This window comes from Arachis ipaensis, chromosome B6 (genome assembly GCF_059453495.1).
Source record: "Arachis ipaensis isolate K30076 ecotype BB chromosome B6, ASM5945349v1, whole genome shotgun sequence".
NCBI classification, from domain to species: domain Eukaryota; kingdom Viridiplantae; phylum Streptophyta; class Magnoliopsida; order Fabales; family Fabaceae; genus Arachis; species Arachis ipaensis.
Genome location: NC_142441.1, coordinates 70,380,688 through 70,406,359, shown reverse-complemented (window position 1 = coordinate 70,406,359; position 25,672 = coordinate 70,380,688). Strand labels below are relative to the sequence as shown.

General features: G+C 42.4%; 1 protein-coding gene across 1 annotated transcript in view; it reads left to right on the top strand.

Moving 5' to 3' along the window:
- LOC148561276 (uncharacterized) overlaps positions 1–25,352 on the top strand; it is a 30,889-nt gene extending 5,537 nt beyond the window's left edge. The window contains exon 2 of the mRNA XM_088490716.1: positions 25,288–25,352. Coding sequence (XP_088346842.1) covers positions 25,288–25,352 — 65 coding nt within the window. The remainder of the gene's footprint in view (positions 1–25,287) is intronic.
- Positions 25,353–25,672: the final 320 nt, after the last annotated feature.

The window sequence follows — 25,672 nt, the reverse complement described above, 5'->3', positions numbered from 1 at the left end:
CTTATCTTATCTTATTTCAAAAATTTAAAATTCAAATTTCAAAATTTCAAAATTCAAATTTCAAAATTTAATTTTCAAATTCAAAATTTAAATAACCTTTTAATTTAAATTTATTTTTATTTTTGTTTTTAATTTTTTTATTTGCTACTATGAACTCTCACCCCTTTGGCTATGAGTCTGGTTACAATAATGTTGCAGGAAGAAGAAATTACAATGGGAACAGGCATCAAGATTGGAACAATCAAAGATGGGAGGAGCCACAAGGATTTGATCAACCCTCATGGCAAAAACCACCTCCAATGGACTATCAACAACCACCACCATATGCCTATGAACCCTTTCCTCAACACAACTTTGGACCACCATACTCACAAGCCTCTTTCCGCCATTCACTTCCATATGACCCTAACCCTCAACCACCATACCAACCACCTTATGAGCCATACGAACCATATATAGAACCACCCCAATTCCAATCCAATCACTCCCAACCACCACCACTTTCTTTTGTATCATGTCCAAGTCCGGCAACCCGAGAAGCAGAGGATCGCCTAAGGGAAACAGTAATTAAATTTCAGGCAACCGTTCAACAATTGGGGCAAGTATTAATTCAATGGGCTTCTAAACGCTTAAATACACAAGGATCAGCCACAACCCCATATGGACAGTCTAGTGAAGAGCATAGCATGAAGGAGATACCAGAAACCCCAGTGGACAAGACAGAGAATGAATTCGTACTAGAACAAGTAGAAGAAACTGTCATTGTTCAACAAGAAGAAGAAGTGGTTGAAGACTTAGGAGATGCAGAACCTCCATGGGAAAGTCAAGACATAGAGCCTCCTTCCAAGACGGTTGTAATTGATGCTGAGGAGGGTGTACAACCTCCAAAGCATATCATAGTTAAAGACTTGGAAGAGGTTGATCAAGAGATGGAAATTCAAGAAGAAGAAGCACAACCTCCCATGCCCTTGGAAAGCAATGAAGAGGAGATTAAATTGGAAGAGAGCTGCCAAGAGGAAGAGGTTGAAATTGAAGAAGCTTGCAAAGAGGTGGTAATTATCAGAGAAGAGCACAAGAGAGTGGAACTTGCAACTTCATTAAAAATACCTCCCCCTAAGTTGCCATCATCCTTCACAACATTCAAGTGGGTAAAATTCATATCCCATAGCTTTCTAATCCCACTTGAATATGGGCTACTGGAGACGGATGGTCAACTTAGAGCTCTTTGTGACATTAAGAGTAGGAGGAAGATGGCCAGTGGTAAGAATTGTCCTGCAAGGTTCATTATGGTTGGAAGCTTTGAGTTCAAACGCAAAGGTTAGTATAAAGCTCAATTGAATGGGTCTAGGAAGCTGCTTGGTAGCTGCAGTGAGAATTCAAATTACTTATCACCCGGCTGGAAAAATACAGATCCCGACAAAAATGGGTGTAAAAGCAAGGTTTGGGATCCTGGAATTTGTTCTGACATCCAACACCCCGAGAGCCTAAGAATCTTTTTGAAGCTGCTCAAGGGTTTTACATGCCTAGTTTGGGACCCCAGAGGTTACTAGAATCACAAACACTGGTGGAGATTCCTGGATGAGTTCAAGCATAAGCCACCATAACAGGAAGCTCATCAAATGTCCAACTTAAGGACTTTAACTAAAAGTGCTAGGTGGGAGACAACCCACCATGGTATGATCGTCCTTTTTCATTTTTATTTAGTTTTATTTGTTTTTGAATTTTATTTTATTTTGTTATATTGAACCTGGAATTTCGCATCACATTCATATTAACACTGCATTCTGCATTTTTCAGATTACAAAAAAAAAAAAAAAGAAAAAAGCGAGCACGCGACGCGACTGCATCAGCGACGCGTCCGCGTCGCAAGGAGATGGGAGACAATATTAATATGAACAGAGAGTTTCGCAGGAGCAGCGCTGGAGGCGTGCCAATGGCACAAATCACCCCACGCGACCGCGTCACCGACGCGTCCGCGTCCCATGGGAACTTTGGCCTCCCAAGCGACCGCGTCACCCACGCGGCTGCGTGACCTGAAAATCGACGTCAAAAGGGTGCATGGCCGAAAGTTATGCTGGAGTTGGGCTGGACTCGTGCTGGAAGCCCAAGCCCTCCCACGCGAACGCGTGCCCCACGCGTCCGCGTCACCTGACCTTCTTGCGCACCACGCGACCGCGTCACTCACACGTCCGCGTCACAAGCGGCGCACAGATTATCCAGATCAGCCAAATTTCTTATCTTTTCTTCTCTAATCCTTATTTTTCTTATCTTTTCTTATTTCTTTCTTCTTCCTTTCTTATTTTCTTTCACTTCCATTCTATTTCATTTATTTGCATACTTTCATTCATTGCATTATTTTCATTGGTGTTAGAATTTTATTTGAGTCATTATTCCTCATTATATGTTTGACAATTATTATTATCTTCTTTAAAGGATTGCTTGCATGTTCACTGTAATACTTTCTATACCTTCTTCACCATGCATGCTATGTGTTTGTGAAAAAGCCCATATGGCATTATGCACTTCTCTATTATACTTTATACTATTTAATGTTTGCTTTTCATAAACCCCCTTTACTATTTTAATTGAATATAATTGTCAATACAAACATGGTAATTTATTACAAGTAATGCTTGGTCTATGCTACTCATGCCCTTTTCCGGCATGCCAATAAACACCTTGCATCAACTTTTCTTTCAATGCACTGGTTATTTTTCATTGCTGGATTTTCACATGTACTCGAAAGCATGTGTTAATGTCAATTACATCCTAATGTGCATCCATCACCACTCTTCCGTTCTCTTTCTTGCTATATATCTATTTGAATTTAATTTACTTTCTTTTCCCTTCTTCAGGATGGCCACCAAGAAAGGAAAGGAGAAAGCTACTCCCAAACCGCCGGCAAGGAAAGGAACAAAAAGAGCCCCAGCTGAGGAACCACAACCCCCGTCCACCTGTACATCTCAGCATGCACCGAGGACGGTGCAATCTTTAAGTGTGGGAGGTCGATACCGATCTCCATGGGTTAGTACCTTTCTGTTTCAACACCAATATTTTATTTTATTTGTTAGTTCATTGTTGCATTTGCATATTTGTTTGATTTTATGCATTTAGTTACTACTTGGTTAAAGTAATAAAATTCTTTTAAGATCCTATCTTTGAAAATTTTCACTAATTTACATTGAAAAAATTTTATGTTAAAACTTGTTTGAAGTTGTATTTGGAACATGGTTTTTGAGCTAAAGAACACACAACCTGTGAGATTTTGAGCTTATTTACATGGTTACATTATTTAACCATAAATATTTTATTCCTGTGTGTTCCCTTCTCTATGATTGAAATCTATATTTTGTTCCAACCTATATGTCCATTATTTAGTGTATTTACATGTTTGCATATGATTGAGGCCATTATTTGATTTTAGCTCACTTATCCCAAATAAGCCTACCCTTTAAATCACCCTTGTCAGCCACTTTGAGATTTTTAACCCCGTCTTGTTCTGTATTTTACCACATCACTAGCCTTAAAGCAGAAAAACAATTAAATATCCCAATTGAATCTTTGGTTAGCTTAAGATAGTGTGTTAATTAAGTAAGGGGAAACTGTGGGAACATGGGTTAATAAAGGAAAAGTATAATATTTCTAATTTATTTGAATATCAGGAATTTGGGAACCTACTCATGAAAAAACCAAAATAGAAAAATAATAGAAAATCCATGTGCATTGATAAGTTATGTTTGTTTCTCTACAAAAAAAAAGAGAAAAAAGAGAAAAATCCAAAAATACTCCATAAATAAGTAAGCAAGGGGACAAAATTATCCCAATATTAAGTTTAATAAAAGATCAATGCACATGTGATAAAAATTAAAGAAAAATTTGGTACATGAGTATGGAAATCATACAAAAGTGGGAATTATGGGTAGCTAGGTATGATTTTAAAGTTATATAGAATGTATGTATGTTAGGTGAGAGCTTGGCTAGTCAAAGATTCAATTTATAGCTCACTTAGCCATATATATACCTTTACCCTTACCTTAGCCCCATTACAACCTTGAAAAGACCTCATGATGTTTGCATTGATACATTAAATATTGTTGATTGGTTAGGTGAAGAACAAATTTTAGAAAGCATGACTAGAGAAAAGTAAAGCGAATTACCCTATACACTTGAGAGATTAGAGTGATATACACTACCAGTGAGGGTTCAACGCTTAAATTCTATGTTCCCTACTTTCATGAGCTATCTTCTTACAAGTTTACTTGCTTTTTATTTTATGATTTGAATTAGTGAAATCCGATTTATGTTTGTCTTGGAGAACTTATTTATTTTTAACCAAGTAGGTAGAAACATTTTGCATGTAGTTGCATTCATATAGATAGGATTGCATTTCATACATTCTTACTTTCCTCTTCATCTTTATAGTTTCTCTTGAGCTTAGCATGAGGACATGCTAGAGTTTAAGTGTGGGGAGGTTGATAAACCACTATTTTATGGTTTATCTTGTGCTCAATTGAGTGGTTTTTATCTACTGTTTACCCACTTATTCATACTATTTGCATGGTTTTACATTTACCTTCCTAATTATATGCTTTGATTGAAAACATGCTTCTTTGGACTTATAATTTCTTATTATTAATCCTTTCTTATTACCATTAGATGCCTTGATATGTGTGTTAAGTGTTTTCAGATATTATAAGGCAGGAATGGCTTGGAGGTTGGGAAGAAAGCATGCAAAAGTGGAAGGAATGCAAGAAGTTGGAGAAATTGCTAAGCTGTCCAGCCTGACCTCTCTGCACTCAAACGGCTATAACTTTAGCTACAGAGGTCCAAATGACGCAGTTCCAATTGCGTTGGAAAGCTAATATACGGGGCTTCGATTTGATATATAATATGCTATAGTTCCCCTAACGCTAGGTGACGCGACCGCGTGATCCATGCGGCCGCATCGCAGTGACGGAAATCCAGCATGGCAAAATTCGAAACCAGCGAATTCTGGACCGTTTCTGACCCAGTTTGCGGCCCAGAAAACACAGATTAGAGGCTATAAAGTGGGGGACTACATCCATTCATAGGGAGGCTCTCATATTCACAATTTTAGGAGTAGATGTAGTTTTTAGAGAGAGATGTTCTCTCCTCTCTCTTAGGATTAGGATTTAGGATTTCTCTTAGTTTTAGAATGACTCTCAATCCCAGGTTCTTTATTTTTATTTATTTTTATTTAATTTATGAACTCTTCCATGTTATATAAAATTTTCTTAATTAATGTTATTTGAGGTATTTCAGACTTATGATTGCCCCTTTTTATTATATAAATAATTTGGATTTTTCTCTTTTGGCTTTGGTTGAGACATCGGTAACTCTTGAGTTATCAAACTCATTGTTGATTGAAAATTGGAATTAATTTGTCCACATAACTTACCTTCATAGTTAGAGGTTAATAAGGTGGGGGAAGAATCCAATTCTCATCACAATTGATAAGGATAACTAGGATAGGACCTCCAGTTCTCCATACCATGCCAAGAGATTTTATTATTGTTAATTTATTTTATTTGTCATTTAAATATACCTGTGCCCATTGCCCAAACTCAACATTCCCCAAAAACAAACTTTTTCATAATCAATAATAAGAACACCTCCCTACAATTCCTTGAGAAGACGACCCGAGGTTTGAATACTTCGGTTATCAATTTATTTAGGGGTTTGTTACTTGTGACAACCAAAACGTTTGTACGAAGGAATTTTTGTCGGTTTAAAGACTATATCTACAACGCAACTGTTTCTATGAATCTCTTTACTGGTAAAAATCCTAACGTCAGTGACCCACGCGCATGCGTGACCCACGCGCATGCGTGACCCACGCGCATGCGTGGCCCCTGTTTCTTGCAAAATTGGATTTTTGTGTTTTAAACCAAATTTTTGACTTCTAAACCTCCATTTTCACCCTTTTAAACATAAGGTATAGTACTAAGTCTAGTAGCTAGTTGAAGCTAGGGTAATAAGGTAACTTGGGAATGAAGAAAAGGGAAAAACATGAAGATTTATAAGAAAACGAGATGGATATTAAATGAAGTTAAGATGCCATGGTTTTGATGAATGATTAACTAATGATTATGAACATAAAATGGCTTATGAATGATGCTATCTGAGATACAAGTTTCCCTGGGTGACAGAACCATGGCTTGCCTCCACGTGTTCCAGGTTGAATCTCGATACTCTGTTGACCCTATGTCGTAAGGATGACCGGGCACATATAAATTCCCGGGTATGGATATCCCCCATTGAGTGATATATAAATGAATGTTTGAATGATGAATGAATGTGGAATCTATGCATAGACTCATGGGGATACACAACGGGGGACAGTCTAAGGTTTTCGGACTTGTCGGGTTGGCTGGATAACTGACAGATGAGCCTCATCAGCCATAGGACAGGCATGCATCATGTGCATTTGTTTGTTTTGTCTGCTATGCATTATTTGGGATTGCCTAACTGAATATATACCCTGCTAACTGCTATATTTGCTATTTGCACTACATGTTTTCTACTTGTGCATGAAACTATTTGTTTGTTTGTCTCTGCTGATTCATGGATGATGGAGGATCGAAGGAAGGGTGGAACGGTTTGTGTTTATATTAGGTTTAAAAGTGAGTAAGTTTAGGGTACCTAGATCACCTACCCCTTTTTATGGCTTCTGCTTAGAAATTAAGTTTTACAATTGTATGACGGAGTTCTAGGATTGCCTCTAGCATTCCCAGGACCTTATTTATTATACGCGTGGCACCTTTATCATGCTGAGAACCTCCGGTTCTCACCCCATACTGTGTTGTTGTTTTCAGATGCAGGTCGAGATGCTCCTCGCTAGGCGTCTGGATTTTTCTGAAGCGGAGTAGTCCCCGGGTTATTTTGGGTTTTCAATTTGTATATGTATGTATATATGTACTAGGTTGCTCTCCAAGAAACTTGACTATTTTTGTTCCGAGGGTTACCTAAAACTGTAGGCTGATCTCGGATGAGATCTTCTGTACTGGTCGGAGATGATGTGTCCGGTTGGCTGGTGGCGGCCGGAGCTGTTGTGTCCGACTTGTTGGACCGGCTGCACTTCTGATCCTTGGTCACCGGAGGGTGCGGGGTACCTGCAAGAGACTCCGATGCTTAAGTTAGCACGGGTATTAAGCAGGTTTATTGTAGAATCAGAGTATGAGTTATACCTGGGTGCTCCAGTGTATTTATAGTAGTGTGGGCTGACCTTTCTGATAAGATAAGTTAGTTATCTTATCTTATCTTATCTTATTTTGGGTGAAGTCAGCTTATCTTCAAGGGAACCGCCTTTATCTCTATAGGCTTGGATTGCCTTTGGATTTGGGTCGTGTTCCTCTATTTGGACCCTTTATTGGGCTTTCCTGTTGATTTGGCCGATCTCTTTAAGAAGAGATCGGATAGTCGGACCTGAAGAGGTTGGTCGCCATGTCGCCAAACATCCCGGGTCGGATAGCTCGACCTAGGGTAGGAACAGTGCCCCTGCTTAAGCTCAGTCTTCTGCTTTGAGGTCGAGTTTTTTGACTTCGAACTTTTTATAGCGAAGCCGAACTCGAGCACTTTTGTCGATTCCTTTCTTTGTAGAACTTTTTGAATGTAGAACGTTTTCCTCTAAAAACGTGCACTTTTGTATTAGCGCTTCGTTCTAGGGAATGTGCGAGGGTTTAATACCTTCATTAATTGGTATTAATTGCCCCGTTTCTCTTGGCTTTATTTTGAATTTTGCTTCCTCAGAAAAACGGTTTCTCTTCTTCCTTTTTCTTTGTAGCTCCTTCGTTCTTTCTATCTCTGTCTTTTCTTGCATTGCAATATCTTCCAGTGATCCAGCGATTCCTTCTTTTCTACTTCTTCCGGAACTTCTCATTTCTCCAGGTTAGTTCCATTTTGCAATTACTTTTCTCTTTCGTTGCTTTGGCTTTGGTTTTGTGGTGAAGTTTTGATTTCGCTTGGAGAAAGTTTGGATCTTTCTATTTTTGTTGCGCCTAATTGCTGTTGTATTGTGTGTTCTGGGAGTTTCTTCATCTTTCGTATGAACTTTTTTGCTTTTCCTGTTGCTTGATGCTTTTAGGGCTTTTGCATGTTATCACCATTTCTGCTTGTGCTTTCGATGATGGTTTTTGTTTGATTCTGAAAAAGGTTGTGTCTTTGATGATTTTCTGCTTGGCATTTTTGATGTCGACAATGCTTTTTGTTGATAGACTGTAGAAAGATAGTGGCTTAGATGACTTTTGTGTTTTTACTTCCCTTTTTCAAAACGTTTGTCTACTTGAAATCTTCTTTTCTTGTTTGGGAAATGCCGGGACGTAAGTTGTAGATTTTTCCTGAAATCTTGCTTTGCCACTGCCTCCAAAGGATGCTCCAGGACTTTGGTTTGAGTCTTGGGGTTTTTCTTTTCTGTCTGTATCATATTAGTCGAGTTGCTTTGCCCCTCCTCCGAGATGTTTTTTAGTGATCCAATCTTCTTTTCTTTTTGTAGGATTAGTTGGCCTCATGTCTTCTCGCAATAACGTTGTAGAGATGTCTTCCAAAGTTCCCGAGGGGATGTCCGATTGGCTGGACTCCCTTGTCCTAATGTGTGTCTCTGTCGTGGACGCTGAATTTTGTGTAGAGCTGAGGAAACGTCATAGGATTTGTGGTAACAGTGCTCGGGAGAGGGATTATGAGCTTGTAGATCCTGACTCTGATGAGAGGGCTTGTTTTCCTACTTCGGTCGAGGGGGAGCGTCCATTCTTCTATGCCTATGAATATTTCTTCAGCCAGTTGGAGATTACTTTTCCTTTTACTGCTTTCGAGACCGACTTGTTGTGGTTATGTAACATTGCTCCATCCTAGCTCCATCCGAATTCCTGGGGTTTTATCAAGATATTTCAACTGCTTTGCCAAGAGTTAGGCATAACACTTTCCCAAACTCTTTTCCTCTATCTTTTTGTCTCGGCCAAGCCTGGAGGTTCTTCCAAAAAGAAAGCTTCCTGGGTTTCTTTCAGATCGGCCCAGGGGCATAAAGTTTTTGCCATGTATGATGAGTCTTTTAAAGATTTTAAGAATTATTTCTTCCGAGTCCGTGCTATTCAGGGGTCCGCCCCTTTTTTCTTGATGAGAATGACGAGCCTGCTTTTCCTCTAGAGTGGCAAAAGAATATGAGAGTACCTCGTTATACATGGGAGATGCTGTTGAGCGGGCTTTTGTAGTTGTTCTTGAAGATTTGTGGGGGGAACCACCCCATCTGGATACAAAAAGATTTTTGTGTGATCCATCTTTGTTTCGAACTGCTTTGGGTACTGTCTGACTTGTTTCTTATACTTGTTTCTTAGTTTTGCTTCTCCTAGGTTGTAACTCATCATTATGGTTGATTCTGTATTTTCAGAGATGTCAAAAAACAATGATTCCATGAAGGCCTACAAGAAGGCGAAGAAGGCTGCTACTGCTCAAAACATCTCGGCCAAGGCGGCTGTAGAGGGATCTTCTCAATTTCCAGTGAAGCCACCCGTGCCGAGTTCTCCTGGGCCGAGGAAGGTGATCCCCACTCCTCGAGTTCGTCTGACTGATCCTCCACAGAATTCTGCCACTACTTCTGGTGCTCCTCCCAACAAGAAGCAAAAAACAATTGAGGCCTTTAACCTTGACGCCCCTGATTGTAATGCAATCGAGTTCGTAGATCAGCAAATCGGTCCCTACGGTGCCCTCCCCATGGATGATGTATCAATCCTTCGCCATTTGGATTTTATGACCCGAAACAGTGTTAAAATGGCATATATGGGGGCTGCTTTGTGCCGAACTGCTCAGAATCTTCCTCTCCATGACACCAAAGAATTTATGGAGGAGGCTAAACAGGAGTTCGACCGGATGAAGGGCCTGAAGGAAGAGGTTGAGGTAAAGGTAGCCAAGTTGGAGAAGGATCTGGAGAATGAAAAGGCGAGTTCCCTTACTCTGGCGGCTTCTGTGCGGTTGGCCGAGGACACGGCATTAAGGCATAAGGACAGTTACGTTACATCTTATCGGGAGGTGGTGCGTCTGAGGGAGGAGCTGGAGTCTGCCCGAGTAAACTATTCCAAGCTCCAAGGTCACATCGTCGGCAGCATGAACGCTGCCTATGATAATTTAAAAGAGAAAGTTCAAGTTCTTGCTCCTGAGGTTGACCTTACTCTCTTTAGCTTGGACAATGTTGTGAGGGATGGTAAGATTATCCCCGACGACCAAGATGATGATGATGTTGATCCTCCCCTTGTACTTTCTGCCAAGGTGTCCGCTTTTACAATTCCTCCGGTTGAGGTTGGTCATTCTGTTTCTGATCCGGACTGTCAGATTTTGAACCGGGATGATGGTACCATGGATGCTGTGCCTCTCCAGGCTCGCCCTCCTTCGCCCCAGACTGATGCTGCTAAAAAGTATTCTAATCTTTAGCTGAGTTTTCTTTGGATATTTGCGTAGTTGGCCCAGCTTGTGGGCTTTAAAACTCTTTATTTTGTATAGTTGAATATTTTGCTGACTGCTGGTACTCCTTTTGGTTGCTTGTTTAGCAACTTTTGTTTTAAAAAACAAGTAGCTTTCAAGCTTTTGGGCTTGACCCTAAAGCTTTATAATATTGTATTCTATATCATGCTTGTTTACACTTGTATTGGCACCTTTCTGGGTTTTTAGAATACTGGAGCCTTGCTGCTCGGCCTTTTTGAACTGTTTTGTACTTGGAGGTCGTAGATGCGTGGATCCAATTCGTATTTCAGTTTGCTTGCTCTTACTTATATTTATCCATAACCAATTTCTTTACGTCGTCCTTTTCCAAGTTATTTTTGTAGTGGACCGACTTCGTCATGTCGATCTCTTCTAAGTTATTTCGTAATCCTCTTTCTTGGACCTTTGTTAGGTGTCTTTCAGGGACTACTTTTATAACTTTTCGTAGGAGGTCGACTTCTTTACGTCGTTCTCTTTCTAAGTTATTTTTGTAGTGGACCGACTTCATCATGTCGATCTCTTCTAAATTATTTCGTAATCCTCTTTCTTGGACCTTTGTTAGGTCTCTTTCAGGGACTACTTTTTATAACTTTTCGTAGGAGGTCGACTTCTTTACGTCATCCTCTTTCTAAGTTATTTTTGTAATCCTCTTTCTTGGACGCTTGTCAGGTCTCTTTCAGGGATTACTTCTATAACTTTTCGTAGGAGGTCGACTTCTTTACGTCGTCCTCTTTATAAGTTATTTTTGTAATCCTCTTTCTTAGACCCTTGTCAGGTCTCTTTCAGGGATTACTTTTATAACTTGTTTTGTTTTGGACCGACTTTGTCATGTCGGGCCCTTCTAAGTTATTTTTGTAATCCTCTTTCTTGGACCTTTGTCAGGTCTCTTTCAGGGATTACTTTTATAACTTGTTTTTTGTAGGAGACCGACTTCGTCGTGTCGATCTCTTCTAAGTTATAGCAATTCCTCTTTTATAGGGTTGGCCAGACCTCTTTCCAGGGATTTGCTGATAACTTGGGTTGACTTGGTTCGACTTCTTAACGTCGGCCAGTCTTTTAAGTTATTATTTAGCAATCCATAAGACCTCGTCAGGTTCTTTTTCTGGATCACTTTCGATAACTTCTTGCATTATTCTGCTTTCATCTTTGCCAATTTGTAGAAAGTGGTTTCTATCTTTATTTGGTCGACCTTTAGATGAATCACGCTTTCATCTCTATTGGTCTTTATCGTGATCGTGCTGTGAATCTATTTTTCACTTTCTGCCGATCTGTCGCTTTATAATCGGGCAATGAATGCTTTGGATTAATGCGTCTTGAGAATTTGTAGAATATCTAAAATGCATTTTATTCAAAGAGAAAGTGCAAATATATACATGTGGGAATTTTCATTCCTGTAAGTCGGATAGTTTTGTAGGTCTTAGCTTGGTACCTCATTAAAAAACTTTTTCAGAAAAAAGAGTGTACCTTATACCAAGATCCTTTATTATTCCTAACTATAGTACCTTCTTAAGTTGCAGGCGTGCCACGATCTGGGGAGCTCTCTTCCATCGACTTCGAACAGTCTGTAGTAGCTCTTTCCAAGTACTTCTATGACTCGGTAGGGTCTCTTCCAGTTTGCTGCCAGCTTTCCTTCTCCCGGTCGAGTTGTTCCAATATCATTTCGGATTAGAGTGAGGTCATTTTCCGTTAAGCCTCGCGGCACTACCTTTTGATTATATCTCGAAGTCATTCGACGTTTTAGTGCTTCTTCTCTAATCCGAGCTCTTTCCTGGACTTCCAGGAGTAGGTCGAGTTCTTCCCTTTGCAGTTGGGAGTTGGCTTCTTCATTGTAGTGTACTACTCTATGCGACCCTTCCTCAATTTCTACCGGGATCATTGCCTCCACTCCATAGGCTAGTCGGAAGGGTGATTCCTTTGTGGTGGAGTGTGGCGTTGTCTGATATGCCCATAGGACTTGTGGGAGTTCCTCAGCCCAAGCTCCCTTTGCATCCTGTAATCTCCGTTTTAACCCGGCCAATATGACTTTGTTGGCTGCTTCAGCCTGTCCATTGGCTTGGGGATGTTCGACAGAGGTGAACTGGTGTTTTATGTTTAGATCGGCTGCTAATTTTCTGAATCCTGCATCTGTGAATTGGGTGCCATTGTCTGTGGTGATGAAGTATGGGACCCCAAACCTTGTGACAATGTTTCTATATAGGATTTTCGACTTCTTTGGGCAGTAGCATTAGCTAGGGGTTCTGCCTCGATCCACTTTGTAAAATAATCTACCCCTACTATGAGGAATTTAACTTGTCCCGATCCCTGAGGAAAGGGTCCGAGAAGGTCGAGTCCCCATTTTGCAAATGGCCAAGGTGAAGTTACGCTGATGAGCTCTTCTGGCGGGGCGATGTGAAAGTTGGCATGTTTCTAGCATGGTGGACATGTCTTTACAAACTCTGTAGCTTCCTTTTGTAGAGTTGGCCAATAAAATCCTGCCCGGAGTACTTTTTTGGTGAGGGCTTGTGCTCCGAGATGATTACCACAGATGCCACTGTGTACTTCCTCTAAAACTTTCCTTGTGTGGGAGGTCGGCACACATTTTAATAGTGGTATTGAAATCCCTCTTTTATACAGGGTGTTATTTATGATAGTGTAGTATTGAGCCTCCCGTTTTAACCTCTTTGCCTCCTTTTCATCCGTGGGGGAGTGCTTCTGTTTTGAGGTAGTTAATTATGGGGGTCATCCATCCTTGATCCCGACCTGTTATGGCTAGGACTTTTTCTTCTTCCGAAATTGACGGGTTTTTGAGAGTGCGTCAGCTCGGGCATTTTGTTCGCGGGGTATGTGGCAGATCTTATATTCCCCGAGTTGTCCGAGCTGTTCCTTGGTTTTATCCAAATACTTTTTCATGGTGGGATCTTTGGCTTGGTAGCTCCCTGTTATTTGTGAGGTGACTACTTGTGAATCGCTGAAGATGTTGAGTTTTTGAGCTCCAACCTCCTTAGCCAGTTTCAAACCAGCTAGTAATGCTTCATATTACGCCTGGTTGTTTGAGGCCGGGAATCTAAATTTGAGGGAGAGCTCAACTTGGGTTCCTTGGTTGCTTTCTATTATCACACCTACACCGCTTCCAGTCTTATTCGAAGAACCGTCCACGTAGAGATTCCATTCTGTGGGGGTTTCTAGGGTATCTGTGAATTTTGCGATGAAGTCGGCCAAGTACTGTGATTTGATGGCTGTTCGAGCTTCATATTGGAGGTCAAACTCAGATAACTCGACTGCTGTTCCAGGGGTTACCTGAAACTGGAGGTCGATCTCGGATGAGATCTTCTGTACTGGTCGGAGATAACGTGCCGGCTGGCTGACGACGGCCGGAGCTGTTGGGTCCGACTCGTTGGACTTGCTGCACTGCTGATCCTTGGCCACCGGAGGGTGGGGGGTACCTGCAAGAGACTCCGATGCCTAAGTCAGCACGGGTATTAAGCAGGTTTTTATGTAGAATCAGAGTATGCGTTATACCTGGGTGCTCCAGTGTATTTATAGTAGCGTGGGCTGACCTTTCTGATAAGATAAGTTAGTTATCTTATCTTATCTTATCTTATCTAGAGTGAAGTCAGCTTATCTTCAAGGGAACCACCTCTATCTCTATAGGCTGGGATTGCCTTTGGATCCTGGGTCGTGTTCCTCTATTTGGGCCCTTTTATTGGGCTTTGCTGTCGATTTGGCCGAGTTCTTCATAAAGAAGTCGGTCCGCTTGACCTGAACAGGTCGGTCGCTTCGCTACTGAACATCCCGGTTCGGACAGCTCGACCCTGGGTATGAACAGTGCCCTTACTTGAGCTCGGTCTTCTTTTTGAGGTCGAGTTCTTGACTTCGGTCCTTCTTTAGTGAAGCCGAACTCAAGCATTTTGTCGATTCCTTTGTAGAAGCTTTTTTTGAATGTAGAACGTTTTCCTTTAAAAGCGCGCCCTATTGTATTAGCGCTTTGTTCCTGGGGAACGTGCGAGGGTTTAATGCCCTAATTAATTAGTATTAATTGCTCCGTTTTTCCTTTGGCTCTTTATTTTGATTTTTGAAAGCTCAGAGACGGTTTCTCTTCTTTGCTCTTTCGTAACTTCTTCACCATTTTCCTCCATTTTTTTCGTTCTCTGTTTTTCGCCTTCGTTTCTTCTTTTCCTTCGTGGCAGCGTCGCTTGGCGATTCTCGGGACAACTTACATCTCCTTTTTTCCTTTGAAGCTTTTCTCTTCTCCAGGTGAGTTCCATTCGCATTTTCTTTTCTCTTTCGCTGCTTTTGGCTTTTTGTGATTAAGTTGCGATTTTGCTTTGAGGGAAGTTTGGATCTTTCTGCTTCTACTGTGCCTGGTTACAGTCGTAATGCGTGCTCCGAATCTTTTTTGCCTTTACTATTGCTTTAATGTGCTTAGGGCTTCTGCATGTTATTTCTCGTTTGTGCTTTTGATGATAATGCGTTTGATTCTGAAAAAGGGCTGGTGTCTTTGATGATTTCTTGTTTGGTACGCTCGGTGTTGGTGCTTGCTTTTTGCTTGATTTTGAAAAAAGTTTGCGTCTTTCCGTTTGGCCATTTTTACTATACTGTAGAAATAGTGCTTTCTTCTGATAAACTGTATGAGGGTGATCTTTTTTGCATTTTTTGCTTTCTTTTGTTTTCTTTCTAAGAGATGCTGGGGTGCGAGCTGTAGATTTTTCCTGAAAACTTTGCCTGATTATTGCCTCCAAAGGATGCCCCAAGATTTTAGTTTGAGTCTTGGGGTTTTCCTTTTCTGTGTGATCTCCTGCATCGTATTGAGTTGTTTTCTCCCTTGTCCGAGATGTTTTTAGTAATCCCCTCTTCTTTTCTTACTTGTAGGATTTAGTTGGCCTCATGTCTTCTCGCAATAACATTGTAGAGATGTCTTCCAGAGTTCCCAAGGGGATGTCCGATTGGCTGGACTCCCTTGTTTTGTTGTGTGTTTCTATTGTGGATGCTGAATTTTGCACAGAGCTGAGAAAGCGCCATAGGATTTGTGCTAACAGTTCCTGCGAGGGTGATTATGAGCTTGTTGCTCCTGACTCTGATGAGAGAGTTTGTTTTCTGACTTCCGTCGAGGGGGAGCGTCCCTCTTTCTATGCTTATGAATACTTTTTTAGTCAATTGAACATTACTTTCCCTTTTACTGCCTTTGAAACTGATTTGTTGTGGTCCTGCAACATTGCCCCATCCCAGCTGCATCCCAACTCCTGGGGTTTCATCAAGATATTTCAACTTCTTTGTCAGGAGTTGGATATAACACCTTCTGAAACTCTTTTCCTTTATCTTTTTGTCTCGGCCAAACCTGGGGGTTCCTCCAAAAAGAAAGCTTCCTGGGTTTCTTTCAGGTCGGCCCAGGGGCATAAAGTTTTTGCCATGTATGATGAGTCGTTTAAAGATTTTAAGAACTATTTCTTCCGAGTCCGTGCTATTGAGGGGGTTCGCCCCTTTTTTCTTGATGAAAATGATGAACCTGCTTTTCCTCTGGAGTGGCAAAAGAATGTAAGAGTGCCACGTTACACGTGAGAAATGCTTAGTGAGGTTGAGCGGGCCTTTGTGGTCGTTCTTGAAGATTTGTGGGGGAAGCCACCCCACCTGGACACGAAGAGATTTTTGAGTGATCCATCTTTGGTTCGGGCTGCTTTGGGTACTGCCTGATTTGTTTTTATACTTGCTCTCGGGCTTTGTTTTTCCTGTATTGTAACTTGTCTTTGTTTTTTGTGTTTTTCAGAGATGTCGAAGAATAATGATTCTATGAGAGCCTATAAGAAGGCGAAGAAGGCGACCGCAGCACTAGACCTCTCGGCCAAAGCGGCCGGAGAGGGGTCTTCTCAGCCTCTGGTTAAACCTCCTATACCGAGTTCTCCCGGGGTCTTCCACAATCTTCCATTGCTGCTTCCGGTCCCCCTCCTAGTAAGAAGCAAAGAACAACTGAACCTTTCAACCTTGATACTCCTGACTTTGATGCAGTTGAGTTTGTAGATCAACAAATCGGCCCTTATGGTGTTCTTCCTATGGATGACGTGTCGATTCTTTATCATTTTGATTATATCACCCGGAGTGGTATCAAGTTGGCACACATGGGGGCGGCCCTATATCGGACTGCTCAAAGTCTTCCTCTCCATGCCACTAAAGCTTTTATGGAGGAGGCCAAACAGGAGTTTGACCGGATGAAGGATTTAAAGGGGGAGCTTGAAGTAAGGGTGGCCAGGTTGGAGAAAGATTTGGAAAATGAAAAGGCTATTTCTACTTCCTTGGCTGGCTCTCTGAAACTGGCCGAGGACACGGCTATGCGGCATAAGGACAGTTATTTGACGTCTTACCGGGAGGTGTTGCGTCTGAGAGAAGAGTTAGAGAATGCCCGGGCTGATTATTCCGAACTCCAAGGTCATCTTGTTGGCAGTGTAACTGCTGCCTATGAGAACCTGAGGGAACAAGTTCGGGTTATTGCTCCCGAGGCTGACCTGACCCTCTTTAGCTTGGAGAACGTTGTCAGGGATGGCAAGGTTGTCCCTGATGACGAGGATGAGGATGATGTCGATCCTCCTCCTGCAGCCTCTACCAAGGTGTCGCCTTCTGCTGTCCCTGCCGAGGTTGGTCCTCCCGCTTCTGACCCCGACTGCCAGATCTTGAACCGGGATGACGGTACTGTAGATGCTGTTCCTCTCCAGACTCGGCCTCCGTCTCCTCAGCCTGATGCTGCTAAAAAATCTTCTGACCCTTAGTTTTAATCTTTATTCTGGATATGTAGTTGGCCCAGCTTGTGGGCTTTTTTAAACTCTTTATGTTTTGTTAATTGCTGACACTTTCTCGTTGCTTGCCCAGCAACTTTTGTTTTTTATGAAAAACAAATGGTAGCATACTTTAGCCTTTTTGAGATAGATTTTGGTGGCCTCTGAGGCTTTTATAACCTTGTGGATGATATCGCGCTTTTGTGCTTGACTTGGTATCTCTTTTGGATTGCTTTGTACTTTGTATCTTGAATCCTTCGAGGTTGTGACTAGGTAGGTCTAACTTGATTTTTGGTTTGTTCCCACTCCGGCTTGTATTTCCGACGATTTGTAACCGATTTCTTCAAGTTAGTCCTCCGAGTTGTTTTCGCAGTCCTTTTCTAAGTTATTTTTGTAATCCCTTTCCTGAATCTTTGTCAGGTCTTTTTCAGGGATTGCTTCGATAACTTTCCAATTGTAGGAGTCCGACTTGGTCATATCGGTCTCCTTTAAGTTATTTTTGTAATCCTCTTTCTTGGATCTTTGTCCGATCTCTTTCAGGGATTACTTTTATAACCTTTTAGTTGTAGGAGTCCGACTTGGTTATATCGGTCTCCTTTAAGTTATTTGTAGTCCTCTTTCTTGGATCTTTGTCAGATCTCTTTCAGGGACTACTTTGATAACTTTTAGTTTGGGCTGACTTTGTCATGTCGAGCCCTTCTGAGTTAAAGTAATCCTCTTTAATAGGGTTGGCCAGACCTCTTTCCAGGGTTTACTTATAACTCGGGTTGACTTGGTCCGACTTCTCAATGTCGGCCAGTCTTTAAAGTTATTATTTTAGTGATCCGTAAGACCTCGTCAGGTTCTTTTTTTTTAGATCACTTTCAATAACTTCTTACATTATTCTGTGTTCATCTTTGCCGATTTGTAGAAAGTGGTTGTCATCTCTAGATTGTCCTTTGGGTGAATCACGTTTTCACCTTTATCGGACGGTTTGTCTTTACCGTGATCGTGCAGTGAAATTGTTTTTCACTTTCTGCCGATCTGTCGCTTTATAACCGGATGATGAATGCTTTAGATTAATGCATCTTGAAGTCTTTGTAGAATATTTCAAATATATTTTATTAAAAGAAAAAGTAGAAATATATACATATGGGATTGTCTGAGTCTCAACTTGGTGCCTCATTAAAAAACCTTTTTAGGAAAAAGAGTGCATCCAATGATGAGATCTTTTATATCCTTTTTTCTAACTGTAGTACCTTCTGAGGTTGCAGGCGTGCCATGACCTGAGAAGCTCTCGTCCGTCGAGTTCAGACAGTCTGTAGTAGCCCTTTCCAAGTACTTCTATAACTCGGTAGGGTCCTTTCCAGTTTGCCGCCAGCTTTCCTTCTCCCGGTCGAGTTGTTCCGTTATCATTTCGGATTAGGATGAGATCATTCTCAGCAAAACTTCTTGGCACTACCTTTTGATTGTATCTGGAAGCCATTCGGCGTTTTAGGGCTTCTTCCTTGATCCGAGCTCTTTCTTGGATATCGGGTAACAAGTCGAGCTCTTCTCTTTGAAGTTGGGAGTTTGCTCTTTCATTGTAGTGAACTACTCTTGGTAATCCTTCCTCAATTTCTACTGGAATCATCGCTTCCGTTCCGTGTGCTAATCAGAAGGGGGATTCCTTCGTGGTGGAATGTGGAGTTGTTCGATATACCCATAGGACCTGTGGAAGCTCTTCTGCCCAGGCTCCCTTTGCATTTTGTAATCTCCGTTTTAGCCCAGCCAATATGACTTTGTTAGCCGCCTCGGCCTGTCCATTGGCTTGTGGATGCTCAACGGAGGTGTACTGGTGCTTTATATTCAAGTCGGCTACGAGTTTTCTGAAGCCTGCATCCGTGAATTGAGTGCCATTGTCTGTAGTTATCGAATATGGAATCCCGAATCTCGTGACAATGTTTCTATATAAGAATTTTCGACTCCTTTGAGCGGTGGCATTGGCTAGGGGCTCTGCCTCAATCCACTTTGTAAAGTAATCTACTCCCACTATGAGAAATTTAACTTGTCCTGATCCCTGTGGGAAGGGGCCGAGAAGATCGAGTCCCTATTTTGCAAATGGCCAAGGTGAAGTCACGCTGATGAGCTCTTCTGGCGGGGCGATGTGAAAATTGGCATGTTTTTGACATGGTGGACATGTCTTTACAAATTCTGTGGCTTCTTTCTGTAGAGTTGGCCAATAAAATCCTGCCCGGAGTACTTTTTTGGCGAGAGCTCGCGCTCCGAGATGATTGCCACAAATGCCGCTATGTATTTCTTCTAGCACTTCCTTTGTGTTGGAGGTCGGCACGCATTTTAGTAAAGGTATTGAGATTCCTCTTTTGTACAGGATGTTGTTTATGATGGTGTAGTATTGTGCCTCCCTTTTTAACTTTTTTGCCTCATTTTCTTCTGCGGGGAGTGTTCCTTCTTTGAGGTAGTTGACTATGGGGGTCATCCATCCTTGGTCCTGACTTGTTATGGCCAGGACTTGTTCTTCTTCCGAGATTGACGGGTTTTGCAATATTTCCTGGATGAGGCTTCTATTGTTGCCCCCTGGTTTGGTGCTGGCTAGTTTTGAGAGTGCATCAGCTCGGGCCTTTCGTTCGCGGGGTATGTGGCAGATCTTATATTCCCCGACTTGTCCGAGTAGTTCCTTGGTTTTGTCTAAATATTTTTTCATGGTGGGGTCTTTGGCTTGGTAGCTCCCTGTTATTTGTGATGTGATCACTTGTGAATCGCTGTAAATGTTGAGTTTTTGAGCTCTGACCTCTTTAGCCAGCTTCAAACCAGCTAATAGTGCTTCATATTCCGCTTGGTTATTGGAGGCCGGGAACCCAAACTTGAGGGAAAGCTCAACTTGGGTTCCTTGGTTGCTTTTTATTATCATGCCTGCGCCGCTTCCAGTTTTATTTGAGGAACCATCCACATAGAGATTCCATTCTGCGGGAGTTTCTGGGGTATCTGTGAATTCTGCGATGAAGTCGGCCAGATACTGTGATTTGATGGCCGTCCGAGTTTCATATTGGAGGTCGAACTCCGATAACTCGACTGCCCATTGTAAAATTCTGCCTGCTAAATCTGTTTTTTGCAGTATTCCTTTTATGGGCTGGTTAGTTCTAACCTTAATGGTATGAGCCTGAAAGTACGGGCAGAGTCGTCGAGATGTTAGGATGAGAGTATAGGCAAATTTTTCTATTTTCTGGTAGTTCAGCTCGGATCCCTGTAGTGCTTTGCTAATGAAGTAGACGGGTTGTTGCCCATTTTCGTCTTCTCTGACTAGTGCTGAGGCTATCGCCTGGCTTCCTACTACGAGATATAATATAAGTGGTTCTCCTTCTTGTGGTTGAGATTGGATAGGTGGCCGTCCTAAGAACTCCTTGAAGTCTTGGAAAGCATGTTCACATTCTGTCGTCCATTCGAAGTGTTTTCCCTTTCTTAAAGTAGCATAGAAGGGGAGGGATCTTATCGCAGCTCCTGCTAAAAATCGGGATAGGGCGGCCAATCTCCCGTTGAGTTGCTGTACCTCTTTGACACAGGTTGGGCTCTTCATATCGAGTATAGCTTGACATTTGTCTGGATTTGCTTCAATTCCCCTTTGTGTGAGCATGAAACCCAAGAATTTGCCTGCTTCCACTGCGAAGGTGCATTTTGCGGGGTTGAGTCGCATGTCATGCTTCCTTATAGTGTCGAATACTTGGGACAGGTCGGACAATAATGTATTTTCGTTCTGTGTTTTTATCAACATGTCGTCCATATAGACTTCCATGATTTTCCCGATGTGATCTGAGAAGACTTTATTCATTAGCCTTTGATAAGTAGCTCCCGCGTTCTTGAGACCGAAAGGCATCACGATGTAGCAGTAGTTCGCCTTTGGTGTTAAGAACGACGTTTTTTCTTGATCTGGTAGATACATGGGGATTTGGTTGTATCCCGAATAGGCGTCCATAAACGAGAGGTATCTATATCCAGAGGAAGCATCTACCAGAGCGTCAATACTTGGGAGTGGATATGGATCTTTTGGGCAGGCTTTGTTGAGATCGGTGTAATCGGTACACATGCGCCACTTCCCGTTTGACTTTTTCACCAAAATGACGTTGGCTAGCCATAGCGGATACTTGACTTCTCTTATGAATCCTGCCTCCAATAACGCTTGTACTTGTTCTTCCACAGCTCGGGATCGTTCCGGTCCGAGTTTTCTTCGTTTCTGTTGCACCGCTAACTTGTGGCACATTAACTTAGGGTCTATTCCTGGCATGTCTGCGGCTTTCCATGCGAAGAGGTCAACATTATCTCGCAAGAATTGTATCAGTGATTCTTTTGAGTTTCCTCTCAAGACCGTGCCAATATTAGTCTTTTTATCCGAGGTGTCTCCAATCTGAACCTTCTCTATCTCGCCTTCTGGGTGCGGACGGAGTTCTTCTCGACGCTGAGCTCCACCAAGCTCAATTGTATGAAACTCTTCTCCTCTGCCTTTGAGGTTTAAGCTCTCGTTATAGCAGCGACGTGCCATCTTTTGATCTGCTTTTACCGTGGCTATCCCCTCTGTAGTTGGGAATTTCATGCATAGATGTGGAGTTGAGACTATTGCGCCGAGTTGATTGAGTGTTGTCCGACCTATGAGAGCATTGTAGGCTGAACTTACGTCGACCACAATGTAGTCTATTTTGAGGGTCCTAGATTGGTTCCCTTTTCCAAAAGTAGTGTGTAGCGATACGTATCCTAAGGGTTGTATCGGAGTATCTCCTAGTCCAAACAGATTGTTTGGGTATGCTCTAAGTTCACTTTCGTCTAAGCCGAGTTTGTCGAAAGCTGTTTTGAATAAGATGTCGGCAGAACTCCCTTGGTCTATTAGTGTGCGGTGTAAATTGGCATTTGCCAGTATAATTGTGATGACCATGGGATTGTCGTGTCCCGGGATGATGCCGGATGCGTCTTTTTTAGTAAATGTTATCGCTGGGATGTCGGGTGCTTCCTCCTTTCCCTCAACGTGGTATACTTCTTTGAGATATCTCTTTTGGGACGATTTGGAGATCCCACCTCCTGCGAATCCGCCATGTATCATGTGGACGTGTCTTTCTGGTGTTCGAGGTGACCGTTCAGTTCGTCCATCATCTTCGTCTCTTCGTCTTTTTTTTTGGTCATCATCCCGGGTGGCTAGAAATCGGTCTAATTTTCCTTCTCTTACCAATTTTTCTATGATATTTTTCAAGTCGAAGCATTCGTTGGTAGAGTGCCCTCGAATTCGATGGTATTCACAATATTCCTTCCGATTTCCTCCTCCCCTTTTGCCTTTGAGTGGTCGCGCTGGGGGGATTTTTTCTGTATGGCAGACTTCTTTGTATACGTCGACCAGGGATGCTTTGAGAGGAGTGTAGTTATGGTACTTTTTGATTTTCTCACCCTGTCGATCTTCTTTCCTTTTGGAGTCCTTGTCTTTGTCTCGGTAGGAGGCTCCAGATTTTGAGGTTTCTCCCAACCGAGCGTTCTCTTCCATGTTGATGTATTTTTCTGCTCGCTCCTGTACTTCGTCTAAGGAGGTAGGATACTTTTTTGATATGGATTGGCTGAAAGGCCCTTCTCGTAAGCCATTGATAAGCCCCATGATGGCGGCCTCTGTTGGTAAACTTTGTATGTCCATGCATGTTTTGTTGAATCTTTCCATGTAGTTGTGGAGGCTCTCCCGATCTCCTTGCTTGATCCCTAGTAAGCTGGGTGCGTGCTTGGCCTTATCTTTCTGGATGGAGAATTTGGCCAGGAACTTTTTGGCCAGATCATCGAAGTTTGAGATGGACCTCGGAGGTAAGTTGTCGAACCATCTGATCGCCGTTTTTGTGAGAGTTGTTGGAAAAGCTTTGCAGCGAACGGCATCCGAGGCATCGGTAAGGTACATCCTGCTTCTGAAATTGCTAAGATGATGGTTGGGATCTGTAGTGCCATCGTACAAAACCATATCCAGAAGCTTGAAGTCCTTTGGAATTTTGGTCTTCATGATTTCCCTGGTGAACGGGTCCTGTTCTTTGCGTGATTTTTCTTCAGGAGTGGTCCGAGGAGCTTTTGTTTTGAGGTTGGCTTCTAATTGCTGTAGTTTTTCTTCTAGTTCTCGACGTCGCCGTACTTCTCTTTGTAGATCTTTTCCGATCTCCTGTTGTTGCTAGGTTTCTTTTTCTAGCTGCTTTAATCGATCTTAGAGTGCTTCCATGGCTCCCGGATTTGGTGAGTTTTTGTCCCCGTTGGATTCCGGGGTATCCTTTAGCGTATTGTCCGTGTTCTTGTGTGGCGTTCTGTTCTCCAGATCTGAATCGTGGTCGTTGTCATGGCCGTCCGCCATGGTTTTGGGATGACTTCCAGGTTCCCCGGCAATGGCGCCAATGTTGGTTACCTGAAACTGGAAGTCGATCTCGAATGAGATCTTCTGTACTGGTCGGAGATAACGTGCCGGCTGGCTGACAACGGCCGGAGCTGTTGGGTCCGACTCGTTGGACTTGCTGCACTGCTGATCCTTGGCCAACGAGGGTGGGGGTACCTGCAAGAGACTCCGATGCCTAAGTCAGCACGGGTATTAAGCAGGTTTTTATGTAGAATCAGAGTATGCGTTATACCTGGGTGCTCCAGTGTATTTATAGTAGCGTGGGCTGACCTTTCTGATAAGATAAGTTAGTTATCTTATCTTATCTTATCTTATCTTGAGTGAAGTCAGCTTATCTTCAAGGGAACCGCCTCTATCTCTATAGGCTGGGATTGCCTTTGGATCCTAGGTCGTGTTCCTCTATTTGGGCCCTTTTATTGGGCTTTGCTGTCGATTTGGCCGAGTTCTTCGTAAAGAAGTCGGTCCGCTTGACCTAAACAGGTCGGTCGCTTCGCTACTGAACATCCCGGTTCGGACAGCTCGACCGTGGGTATGAACAACTGCCCATTGTAAAATTCTACCTGCTAGATCTGTTTTCTGCAGTATCCCTTTTATGGGCTGGTCGGTTCGAACCTTAATGGTGTGAGCCTGGAAGTACGGGCGAAGTTGTCGAGATGTTAGTATGAGAGTATAGGCAAACTTTTCTATTTTTTGGTAGTTCAGCTTGGATCCCTACAGCGCTTTACTAATGAAGTAGACGGGTTGTTGCCCGCTTTCATTTTCTCTGACTAGTGCTGAGGCTATTGCCTGACTTCCTACCGCGAGGTAGAATATGAGTGGTTCTCCTTCTCGTGGCTGAGATAGGATAGGTGGTCGTCCCAAGAATTCTTTGAATTCTTGGAAGGCTTGCTCACATTTTGTTGTCCATTCGAACTTCTTTCCTTTCCTTAAAGTAGCATAGAAGGGGAGAGATCTTATCGCTGCTCCTACTAAGAATCTGGATAAGGCTGCCAATCTCCCGTTGAGTTGCTGCACTTCTTTGACACAGGTTGGGCTCTTCATCTTGAGTATATCTTGACATTTATCCGGATTTGCTTCAATTCCTCTTTGTGTGAGCATAAAGCCCAAGAATTTTCCTGCTTATACTGCGAAGGTGCATTTTGCAGGATTGAGTCGCATGTCATGCTTCCTTATGGTGTCGAACACCTGGGCCAGGTCGGACAACAACATCTCTTCACTTTGTGTCTTTATCAACATGTCGTCTACGTAGACTTCCATAACTTTTCTGATGTGATCTAAAAAGACTTTATTCATCAGCCTTTGATAAGTAACTCCCGCATTCTTGAGACCAAAAGGCATCACTATGTAGTAGTAATTTGCTTTTGGTGTTAAAAACGAGGTCTTTTCTTGATCTGGTGGGTACATGGGAATTTGATTATATCCGAAATATGCGTCCATAAATGAGAGGTGATGACGAGTCATCTTATCCTAGTTTTTCTAGTCTTTTTCCTTTGATTTTTATAAGTTTTATACACTTTCTTGAGTTACAAGTAAGCCATTTGGGTAGAAATTCATATGTATTTAGATTCAATCAACTATGAGTAAATTGATGCATTTTCATGAGATTTTGTGCCATAATTGCTTGTATGTCAAGAATGATAATAAGTCTTATGATTTTAGCAAAGCTTTGATGTATTTGTTGATTGATGACAGGTGATCAAAAGGCTTGGAGTAAAGTTGAAGAAAGGGGATGGCAGAAGATAGCAAAACCACCCTGAGAAGAGTTCAAAATTTTACCCTGAAGAAGCCCAAGTTTGCGCCTAAGTTTGCGCCCAAGTTTGCCGCAAACTTGGAGGCAAACTTGGTGTAGCAACTAACCTTGGAGAAGCCCAAGTTTGCGACCAAGTTTGCCTCAAACTTGGAGGCAAACGTTGGTGAAATGTATGCACCTAGGGGAGGCCAAGTTTGCGTCCAAGTTTGCCTCAAACTTGGAGGCAAACGTTGGCATATAACTTGTAACCCAGGGGAAGCCAAGTTTGCATCCAAGTTTGCCTCAAACTTGGAGGCAAACGTTGGCATATAACACGTCCCAGGGGAA